This window comes from Pristiophorus japonicus, chromosome 15 (assembly GCF_044704955.1).
Source record: "Pristiophorus japonicus isolate sPriJap1 chromosome 15, sPriJap1.hap1, whole genome shotgun sequence".
Classification (NCBI taxonomy): domain Eukaryota; kingdom Metazoa; phylum Chordata; class Chondrichthyes; family Pristiophoridae; genus Pristiophorus; species Pristiophorus japonicus.
This window is the reverse complement of record NC_091991.1, coordinates 7,629,912-7,641,629: the sequence shown is the minus strand read 5'-3', so window position 1 is coordinate 7,641,629 and position 11,718 is coordinate 7,629,912. Positions and strand designations below refer to the sequence as shown.

The window sequence follows — 11,718 nt, the reverse complement described above, 5'->3', positions numbered from 1 at the left end:
ACGTGTAGATAGTTTGCAAAATTCCAGTTTGGCTTGATTCATGTGCAATATCTTTATGTGTGTGTGTGTGTGTGTGTGTGTGTGTATTCTTTTTATTTCTATACACATGTTAACCGACTCGTCTTGCCGCTGATGAATCCAGCTCGGTGGGGCGCCCATTAGTGTGTTCTTCAACACGGCCCGTTCAAGCCCCTGTGACCTCGCGTTGAGGTACCTCCTGTGCTCACATACAATCAGTCGATCGCTGCCGGACCTCATCGTGGGGGCGATGTTGATCCCGCGATGTGATCCCTGCTTCGCACCATCAATGGATGGGGGTAGGTTATCGTCCAGAGGTCCATGAGTAGTCCACCACTCCCCCCCCCCCCCCCGCCCTGCTCCCCACTCCCCCAGTGTTTGTTCTTTAGAGAGTCGATTCCAAGGACGAATCTAAAATATCGTCGTGGTGACTGGTGCTGTCGCTGTCGCAGCTCTGGGCACTGGAGTAATTGGCTGCCTCCTGTAGCCTCATCAGCATGTTCATCTGGGAAGAGATTACACATGAAGCCTGGTCAGTGATGGACTAATATTGCACAAAGCTTGTACCTAAAGGCAATCCATGTGACACTGCGCCCGCCGAATTTGTCAACACTTGGACATTTAGAACCATAGGCTGCCCAGGTTTCTGGCAACACCACCACCTCCACGTTCCCCTCCCAGTCACACACCATCCTGACTTGGAAATATATCGGCCGTTCCTTCATCGTCGCTGGGTCACAATCCTGGAACTCCCTCCCTAACAGCACTGTGGGAGCACCTTCACCACACGGACTGCAGCGGTTCAAGAAGGTGGCTCACCACCACCTTCTCAAGGGGCAATTAGGGGATGGGCAATAAATGCTGGCCTGGCCAGCGATGCCACATCTCAGGAAAGAATTTTTAAAAATAATCAGGTTAAATCTGAGGAGAACGTCTTATTAAAAAGGTAACGTGTTTGTGTGCGTGTGCGTGGGTGTGGGTGTGAGTGGGAGTGTGTGGGGGGTATGGGTGTGTGTGTGTGTGTAGGGGTAGGGGATGGTATGTTTGTGAGTGTGTGTGTGTGTAGGGGGTGTGGAGGGGTGGGGGTGTGTGCGTGCATGTGTGGGGGTGCGGGGTGTGTGTGTGTGCGGGGTGGGGGGGTGTGAGTGTGTGGGTGTGGGTGTGAATCGGAGTGTGTGGGGGGTATGGGGGTGTGTGTGTGTAGGGGTAGGGGATGGTATGTTTGTGAGTGTGTGTGTGTGTAGGGGGTGTGGAGGGGTGGGGGTGTGGGGGTGTGTGTGGGGGGGTGCGGGGTGTGTGTGTGTGTGTGTGTGTAGGGGTGTGGGGGTGGGGATGGGGGGGTGTGAGTGTGTGTGTGTGTGTGTGGGGGTGGGGGTATGAGTGTGTGTGTGTGTGTAGGGGTGCGGGGGTGGGGATGGGGGTGGGGGGTGTGAGTGTGTGGGTGGGGGTGGGGTGCGGGGTGTGTGTGTGTGTGTGTGTGTGTGTAGGGGTGCGGGGGTGGGGATGGGGGGGGTGTGAGTGTGTGGGTGTGTGTGTGGGGGTGCGGGGTGTGTGTGTGTGCGGGGTGGGGGGTGTGAGTGTGTGGGTGTGTGTGTGGGGGTGCGGGGTGTGTGTGTGTGTGTGTGTGTGTGTAGGGGTGCGGGAGTGGGATGGGGGGGGGTGTGAGTGTGTGGGTGTGTGTGTGGGGGTGCGGGGTGTGTGTGTGTGTGTGTAGGGGTGCGGGGGTGGGGATGGGGGGGGGTGTGAGTGTGTGGGGGTGCGGGGTGTGTGTGTGTGTGTGTAGGGGTGCGGGGGTGGGATGGGGGGGGGGTGTGAGTGTGTGGGTGTGTGTGTGGGGGTGCGGGGTGTGTGTGTGTGTGTGTAGGGGTGCGGGGGTGGGGATGGGGGGGGTGTGAGTGTGTGGGTGCGGGGTGTGTGTGTGTGCGGGGTGGGGGGTGTGAGTGTGTGGGTGTGTGTGTGGGGGTGCGGGGTGTGTGTGTGTGCGGGGTGGGGGGTGTGAGTGTGTGGGTGTGTGTGTGGGGGTGCAGGGGTGGGGATGGGGGTGGAGGTGTGAGTGTGTGGGTGTGTGTGTGTGGGGGTGGGGGTGTGAGTGTGTGTGTGTGGATGTGACAGTCGCCATGTGAAAATTTTCACTGATTCCTTTAGCCTGATTTTAATATTTTGCCCGCGGTTCGACGGGATGCCATGGATACAAGTTCTTTTCCTTCTCGGTGACAGAACTATACCCCACAACAACTTAACTTAACAGCAAACAATCTGCAACCAGGCAACTAAAATAACAAGCAGGAAATGCAGGGAAACACTCGGCAGGTCAGGCAGAACCTCTGGACAGAGATATACGACTGAAGGTTCCAGGTTGGGGACCTTTCGGCAGAGCGGCTGGGGATCAAGGTCGCCTCTAAACTCTCTTTGGGGCGCACGGACGGTATTTTCGATGCGCGGAACTTTTACATTGTTTGCACGGCTCTGCGGCCACACGCGTGCGGTATTTGGGAGCGTGTGAGCGCCCCGCGCTACAATCAATATTTCTGCGCACTCACGCAGCTTAGAGGGAACATTGCTGGGGAAGATGGTGTGAGGGGGAGCAGGGTGAATGTCTGTTATACCCTGGGTGTAACTTGGGATACCTGACTGGGTGATTTTAGTTCTGCACGTTTAATCACAAACCCTGTTGCATGTTGAAGAGTATGACTGACATTCACTTTGTGATGTTGTTTGTAATGTGGTACATCTCCATTCCTTCAGTGCAGCATATTCCTGACTCCACAGTGCGGTATATCAAGTGTAGCATATAAATCTAGGCTCACACTCCCAGTGCAGTGCTGAGGGAGTGCTGCACTGTCAGATAAGACGTTAAACCGAGGCCCTGTCTGCTCTCTCAGGTAGGCGTAAAAGATCCCAGGGCACTATTTCAAAGAACAGGGGAGTTATCCTCGGTGTCATGACCAATATTTATCCCTCAATCAACATAACAAAAACAGATTATCTGGTCATTATCACATTGCTGTTTGTGGGAGCTTGCTGTGCACAAATTGGCTGCCGCGTTTCCCAGATTACAACAGTGACTACACTCCAAAAGTTTTTCATTGGCTGTAATCTGGGAATCTTTCTTACTTTCTTTCTTTCTTTCTTTCTTTCTTTCTTTCTTTCTTTCTTTCTTTCTTTCTCTCTCTCTTTCTTTCTCTCTCTCTTTCTTTCGTTCTTTCTTTATCTCTCTTTTTCCTTTCTTTCTTTTTTTCTCTCTTTCTCTTTCCTTTCTTTCTTTCTTTCTTTCTTTCTCTCTCTCTTTCTTTCTCTCTCTCCATTTCCTTTCTTTCTTTCTTTCTCTCTCTCTCTCTCCTTTCTTTTTTTCTCTCTCTCTTTCCTTCCTTCCTAGTGTAGTCCTATTCTCAGTGTAGTATATTCCTAGCCTGACAGTCCCCATGAATATAGTGTTTCATATTCTCATGTGCGTTTCATTTGACATATTCTGCGACAAATAATAAAGTTGTGAATCATTCCATTGTCGAGCTCCGCGACCTGCCGGTTTTGAGAATGTTACTGAGGTTGTGACTGCAGCGTGACCAACACCTTGCCCGCAATCCCGAGCCACCGAGACGCGAAAGATGCACGGGTGTGGGGAGAACGAGCGCCGCCCCGCCAGAGACGGAGAGCGGGGGCCGGCGCCGCGGTGGGCAATGGGTCAGTCGTGGCGTGGCGTCGCTTACCAAGGGGTCGCCCTCACTGTCGCTCTGCGGCACGTGCTTGGAGGAGCCTCCTTCCTTGGCGGAGGTGTGCCCGTCGAATCCCACGTCTTCGGGCCGCAGCTGGAGCAGCGACGGCCACTCGTGCTGCAAGGAGCCCGAGCTCCAGGGGTACGTGTCCACCACCCACCGGGCCGGGTCCTCCCAGTGGGCCCGCTTGCCGTACAACTGGGAAAGTGGCAGGAGACGGAAAAGCGTTATTCCACCGGCTCACGCAAGCGTGCATAACAACACAAGAACATAACCCTCTGAGCCCCCGGTATCATTCTGCTGAATCTGTGGATAAGATAGGGCCGATACAGAGAAACTCTGGTGGGGGAAACCTGGAACAAGGGGACATCATTGGAGCTAGTCCATTTAGGAACTGTTCCTGCACGTAACTTGCAGTAAGTTCGAAGTAAGCCAGCGCTTGAATGTTTAGCGGTGGTGTTGATGCAACAGATTGTAACCCGCTGATACTGCGTCCTTGATGAGCTTGCTCTGCAGTAAAGTGTTCGTTGTTTTTTTTTTAAGGAAACCATTTTGTTTAAGAACATAAGAAATAGGAGCAGGAGTAGGCCAAACGGCCCCTCGAGCCTGCTCCACCATTCAGTAAGATCACGGCTGATCTGATCATGGACTCAGCTCCACTTCCCCGCCCGCTCCCCATAACCCTCGACTCCCCTGTCGTTCAAAAATCTGTCTATCTCCGCCTTAAATATATTCAATGCCCCAGCCTCCACAGCTCTCTGGGGCAGAGAATTCCACAGATTCTGACCCTCTGAGACAAGAAATTTCACCTCATCTCAGTTCTAAATGGGCAACCCCTTATTCTGAAACTATGCCCCCTAGTTCGTGATTCCCCCACGAGGGGAAACATTCTCTCTGCATCTACCTTGTCAAGCCCCCTCAGTATCTTAAATGTTTCAATAAGATCACCTCTCATTCTTCTAAACTCCAATGAGCATGGGCCAAACCTGCTCAACCTTTCTTCATAAGGCAACCCCTTCATCTCAGGAACCAACCTCGTGAACCTTCTCTGAACTGCAGTTTGAGGTACATAGGAATATGGGGAGGCCAATTCAGTTCCTCGGGCCTGTTACCATAGGAACAGGAGGAGGCCCATTCAAACCCCCTCGAGCCTGTTACCATAGGAACAGGAGGAGGCCCATTCAAACCCCCTCGAGCCTGTTACCATAGGAACAGGGGGAGGCCAATTCAGTTCCTCGGGCCTGTTACCATAGGAACAGGGGGAGGCCCATTCAGCCCCCTCAAACCTGTTACCATAGGAACAGGGCGAGGCCCATTCAGCCCCCTCGGGCCTGTTACCATAGGAATAAGGGGACGCCCATTCAGCCCCCTCGAGCCAGTTACCATCGGAACAGGAGGAGGCCCATTCAAACCCCCTCACGCCTGTTACCATAGGAACAGGAGGAGGCCCATTCAGCCCTCTGGGGCCAGTTACCATAGGAATAGGGGGACGTCCATTCAGCCCCCTCGAGCCTGTTACCATAGGAGCAGAAGGAGGCCCATTCAGCCCTCTGGGGCGAGTTACCATAGGAATAGGGGGACGTCCATTCAGCCCCCTCGAGCCTGTTACCATAGGAGCAGAAGGAGGCCCATTCAGCCCCCTTGAGCCTGTTACCATAGGAACAGGAGTAGGGCAGCCCCTCGAGCCTGTCCTGCCAGTCAATGAGACCATGGCTGATTTGTATCTTAACTCCATCTAATGCCCTAACCATTAACGCCCATACCCAACAAAAATCTATTGTTGGAATGTTGAGCAGACACACTATTTGTAGTTACTGAAAACCTGTTTATTGTGGTCTGCTGCCACTCTCGGGGTTTGGCTTGTTGATATTAGTGCAACATTTGATGTATGCTGTAGCCAACGTTACTCAGTACGCTAGTCCAGTGATGTGTCAGCCGTGGCTCAGTGGGCAGCACTCTCGCCTCAGAGTCAGAAGGTTGTGGGCTCAAGTCTCACTCCAGGAACTTGAGCACATAAATCTAGGCTGACACTCCCAGCGCAGTGCTGAGGGAGAGCTGCACTGTCGGAGGGGCAGTGCTGAGGCAGTGCTGCACTGTCGGGAGTGCTGCACTGTCGGAGGTGCCGTCTTTCGGAGAAGACATTAAACCGAGGAGGGTGGACGTAAAAGATCCCATGGCACTATTTCGAAGAAGAGCAGGGGAGTTCTCCACGGTGTCCTGAACAATATATATCCCTCAATCAACACAACAAAAAAACAAGATTATCTGGTCATTATCACACTGCTGTGTGTGGGAGCTTGCTGTGCGCAAATTGGCTGCCACATTTCCCACATTACAACAGTGACGACACTCCAAAAGTACTTCATTGGCTGTAAAGCACTTTCAGACCTCCGGTGGTCGTGAAAGGCGCTATATAAATGCAAGTCTTTCTTTGTTTTATTGCACAGACATGATGGTTCAAGTGACCTCCTTCTGTGCCGTAAATTTCTTTGTTTCTATGATCCGGAAATGGCATCAATTAGATCATGGCTGATCTGGATCTTAACTCTGTCTGCCCGCCTCAGTTCCGCAACCCTTAAGATGCTTGCCTGACAAAAGGGCGGTGGAAGAAGATTAAAGAGTAACTTTCAAAAGGGAACTGGCTAAATATTTGAAAAGGGAAACATTTACCTGGCTACGGGGAAAGAGCAGGGGGGAGTGGGACTAGTCGGATTGCTCATTCAAAGAGCCGACACAGTCACGATGGGCCGAGTGGCCTCGCTCTGTGCTGTAAGATTCGATGGGGCTGTAATTGATGAACTTCCTGCCCACTGCCACCGAGAATGAGACCTCCTGCCCACTGCCGCCCAGATTGGCGGCGTGCGTCGTTGATTTGCCGGTCGCCGAATTTTCGAGGGACCTCGGCGATGAAAACGCCGCCGAATGTACCTTCCGGTAACCTCGGCGGCCATCGGCGGCACTTTGGGCGGCACTCGGGCGGGCGGAGACCTTGACCAAAGTCGGCCCCTATCATTCCAAATAAAGTAAGCTGGTGCTTGCAAGGTACTCGATCTGACTGTCGCACAAAATAACCACCGCTCATCTGTTTATCAGCAATTCTTTTTAATGTGCCTTGGTTAATGTGTACTTCTCCACATTTGAGATATCGGAAACTGATATATGAATGTGGATTTAATATCCAAACGCACAGAGCTGCAGAACAGAGCTTGAGAAAGACTCGTGAAACGCATTACCTGAAGACCCTCACGCACTGCCTCCAGCAGGTAAGGTATAAGGGAATAGTTCCAAAGGTCCGTGAACCAAACCCTGGAGCCGTCTGCATCCAAAGGACACGAGAGGAAAAGACGGGGACCTGAAACATGGAAAATGAACACGTGGATTAACGTGCAGACTGAAGATATCTTGCACAGTATCTATCCCCGATCTGCGGAGGGTAGGTCCAGCGATTGTTCGTGAACATAAGAACATAAGAAATAGGAGCAGGAGTAGGCCATACGGCCCCTCGAGCCTGCTCCGCCATTTACTAAGATCATGGCTGATCCGATCATGGACTCAGTTCCACTTCCCTGCCCGCTCTCCATAATCCCCTTAATCCTTTACCGGTTAAGAAACTGTCTATTTCTGTCTTAAATTTATTCTATGTCCCAGCTTCCACAGCTCTCTGAGGCAGCGAATTCCACAGATTTACAACCCTCTGAGAAAAGAAATTCCTCCTCATCTCAGTTTTAAATGGGCAGCTCCTTATTCTGAGACTATGCCCCCTAGTTCTAGTCTCCCCCATCAGTGGAAACATCCTCTCTGCATCCACCTTGTCAAGCCCCCTCATAATCTGAAACATTTCGATAAGATCACCTCTCATTCCTCTGAATTCCAATGAGTAGACGCCCAATCTACTCAACCATTCCTCATAAGTCAACCCCCTCATCTCCGGAATCAACCCAGTGAACCTTCTCTGAACTGCCTCCAAAGCAAGTATATCCTTTCGTAAATATGGAAACCAAAACTGCACGCAGTATTCCAGGTGTGGCCTCACCAATACCCTGTATAGCTGTAGCAAGACTTCCCTGCTTTTATACTCCATCCCCCTTGCAATAAAGGCCAAGATTCCATTGGCCTTCCTGATCACTTGCTGTACCTGCATACTATCCTTTTGTGGTTCATGCACCAGGACCCCCAGGTCCCGCTGTACTGCAGCACTTTGCAATCTTTCTCTATTTAAATAATAACTTGCTCTTTGATTTTTTTTCTGCCAGAGTGCAGAAACTACATCGCAACTCACCAATAGTCACGTCGGAAGAACTGTGCGTTTCCAGGAAGCCGTTTAGATGCTGCCACACTTTAGGGATCCAGTCAATGATTCTCAGGAGGTCACTGTTGCGCATGTTTCTGTCGATCTCGGTCTCAATGAGTTTCCGGCGTAGATATCGACCCAGAAATCCCTTCACGGGTTCTGTGTGATTGGCACAGAGTACCCACCTGTACAGCAAGAACAAAAGACAAACTAGGAGATACTTCGGCTTTAAACAGGGCTGGCGAGTGCGTTGCTTCCTCTTTCGTTCACTTTACGCTCCTGAGGGTGCTGGATCATAGAATCACATCGAGTATACAGCACAGAAACAGGCCCGTCCACCCAACCAGTCCGTGCCAGTGTTTATGCTCCACACCAGCCTCCTCCCACCCTTCTTCAGCTCACCCCATCACCATATCCCTCTATTCCTTTCTCCCTCATGTGTTTATCCAGCTTCCCCTTAAATGCATCGATACTATTCACCTCAACCACTCCCTGTGGCAGCGAGTTCCACATTCTCACCACTCTCTGGGTAAAGAAGTTTCTCCTGAATTCCCCATTGGATTTATTAGCCGCTGCTAAAGCTGGTTAAGCAACACCTTGATTTCAAAATTCTCATCCTTATCTCCAAATCCCTCCATGGCCCTCACCCCTCCCTATCTCTGTAATCTCCTCCAGCCCCACAACCCCCCGAGATGTCTGCGCTCCTCTAATTCTACCCTCTTGAGCATCCCCGATTATAATCACTCAACCATTGGTGGCCGTGCCTTCTGTTGCCTGGGCCCCAAGCTCTGGAACTCCCTCCCTAAACTTCTCCGCCTCTCTACCTCTCTTTCCTCCTTCAAGATGCTCCTTAAAACCGACCTCGTCACCTGCACTAATTTCCACTTATGCGGCTCGGTGTCAAATTGTTTATCTTGTAATACTCCTGTGAAGCGCCTTGGGACATTTCCCAATATTAAAGGCGCTATATTAATACAAGTTGCTGTTGTTGATGGCTTCCAGCAGCGAGCCTGTAGACGGGGTTCCTGGCGCACGAGATATGGATTCTGACCCAGCGATGATGAAGGAACGGACGATATATTTCCAAGTCAGGATGGTGTGTGACTTGCCGGGGGAACCTGGATTGTGTTCCCATGTGCCTGCTGCCCTTGTCCTTCTCAGTGGTAGAGGCTACGTAGGTATGGTATGTATAGCGGGTACGGCAGCGTAGTGGTTACCTTACTGGACCTCTAGAGGCCAGGATTAATGATCCAGAAACGCGTGTTCAAATCCCACCACGACAGCTGGGGAATTTAAATTCAATTAATTCAATAAATCTGGAATTAAAAACTAGCAAACACCCCAACTGGTTCAGTAATGTCCTTTAGGGAAGGAAATCTGCCGTCTTTACCCGTCCTTACCCGGTCTGGCCTACATGCCCAGACTCACAGCAGTGTGATTGACTCAGAAATGGCCTAACAAGTCAGTTGTACCAAACCACTACGACAAAGTGCTCACTGTGGGAGTACCTTCACCACAAGGACTGCAGTGGTTCTCGAGGGCAATTGGGGATGGGCAATAAATGCCGGCCTTGCCAGCGACGCCCACATCTCGTCAATGAATAAACAAAAAAGAATGTTCTTTCCTGGAACTCACGAACTCACAAACCCTTGGACTAGAATTGTTTCCACGTATGGAATATATTGGCTATAGAAGCAACTGAGAGCTAATACCCATCAGGGAAAGCTGAAGAGGCTGGGTCTCTTTTCTCTAGTAAAAAGAAGACTGAGAGGTGACCTGATAGACAGAGGTCTTTAAAATGTTGAAAGGTTTGGGTAGGGTAGATATGCTTTCATTATTGAATATGCTGGTCTATGTTTTCATACTTAGAATCAGAATCATATACGTAATGTAATGAACATGAACAAAGATAACTATCGTCCCATCTGGATCAGTTTGCCCATCAGGCACATCGGGCCCTAATCCGGCCCTGGGGAGGAGACAGCCTGTTTCCAATTGTGGGGTTAGAGTCCAGAACTAGGGGCCATAAATAGTCACTAATAAATCCGCCAAGGAATTCAGAAGAAATGTCTTTATCCAGAGAGTGTGGAACTCACTACCACATAGAGTAGTTGAACGTAGATGCATTTTGAGGAAATGGTGGGGAGCCATGCACCCAGATCGGTTTTTGGTGTACCCTCACACTCTTGAGGTGGAAGGATTCGCGATCTCCGGTCTCCACTTGCCGGGACTGGTCTGCAATGGGAGTTTAAACCCTTTCACCCTTTACTCATTGCCGGAATGTCTACCGCTGAGCTAAAGGTTGGCTCCTGCCCAGGGCCGCATTAGGACCTGATGGGCCAGGGGCAAACTGATCCACATGGGCCGATGGTTATCTTTGTTCATGTTCATTACATTACGTACATGATTCTGATTCTGAGTATGAAAACATAGGCCGGTATATTCAACAATGGAAGTATATATATCCAATGCTTAAATATAACAACAAATCACTACAGTGGGCTTATACTATAATATACTAATATAACATTATATATAAAGGAATATAATTTATTATATATGAACATATATTTTATATATTAAATATATTATATAATAACAGTTAAATAATAACAGATAAATAGTAAAGATCTTGTTTCTGCAAAAATAGGTATGTGCAGGTTAGGCCAATAAACAATACTTTCCTCGGTCTTGTTTTTCCTCTTATTGTCGATTCTATTCAGCCTATTTGGGAGGTCTTGTAGTTTTTTTCCTACATTTATTTGGTGGGCTTGGGGCTATAGCCCACCCACCCTGCGGTTAAACCACTCCGCGATTAATCCGCCCCACAGTTAATCAGTCCCGCGGTTAATCCAACCTGTGGTTAATCCAACCCAAGGTTAATCCAACCCGTGGTTAATCTGCCCCGCGGTTAATCCGCCCAGTGGTTAATCCACCCCGTGGTTAATCCGCCCCGTGGTTAATCCAACCTGCTGTTTATCCGCCCCGCAGTTAATCCACCCAGTGGTTAATCCAACCTATGGTTAATCTGCCCCGCGGTTAATCTGTCCCGCGGTTAATCCGCCCCATGGTTAATCTGCCCCACGGTTAATCCGCCCCGCGGTTAATACGCCCCACGGTTAATCCGCCCAACGATTAATCTGTCCCGCGGTTAATCCGCCCCATGGTTAATCCGCCCCGCGGTTAATCCACCCCATGGTTAATCTGCCCCACGGTTAATCCGCCCCGCGGTTAATCCGCCCCGCGGTTAATCCGCCCGCGGTTAATCCGCCCGCGGTTAATCCACCCCATGGTTAATCCGCCCCACGGTTAATCCGCCCCACGGTTAATCTGCCCAGTGGTTAATCCGCCCCTGCCCCTCCAGATGGTTTGTTGTCTGCAGATTCCGAAAATGACACCTCCAGAACCTTTTCCGAAGGGAGGGGAGGGTAATGGGGAGGGGCAGGGAAGCAGAGGAGTGAGGCGGCGAGCACCAAGGGAAGAGATGGGAAGGAGTTTCCAATGTGTGATGTTAGACTCGGCACGTACCTGAAGTTGTGGTGCAGCTCCAGGTTCGCAGACGAGGAGACAGCTTGGTTCATTGTTCCAATAACGTACGGACTGCAGAAATTAAAAAATAAAACACACACAGATTACAGCTGCCGCACATAAACTGTAACGTTTGATATCGATGGGGGCGGAATCTCCAAATGGAAT

At 50.5% G+C, this 11,718-nt stretch overlaps 1 protein-coding gene across 1 annotated transcript in view; it reads right to left on the bottom strand.

The window, feature by feature from the left end:
• Window positions 1-393: 393 nt before the first annotated feature.
• Window positions 394-11,718, bottom strand: part of nav3 (neuron navigator 3) — a 463,067-nt gene continuing 451,742 nt past the window's right edge. The window contains exons 35-39 of the mRNA XM_070900107.1: window positions 11,551-11,622; window positions 8,011-8,207; window positions 6,965-7,083; window positions 3,726-3,929; window positions 394-523 (exon numbers count right to left, since the gene is read on the bottom strand). Of these exons, the coding sequence (XP_070756208.1) occupies window positions 404-523; window positions 3,726-3,929; window positions 6,965-7,083; window positions 8,011-8,207; window positions 11,551-11,622 (712 nt within the window). The 3' untranslated portion in view covers window positions 394-403. The remainder of the gene's footprint in view (window positions 524-3,725; window positions 3,930-6,964; window positions 7,084-8,010; window positions 8,208-11,550; window positions 11,623-11,718) is intronic.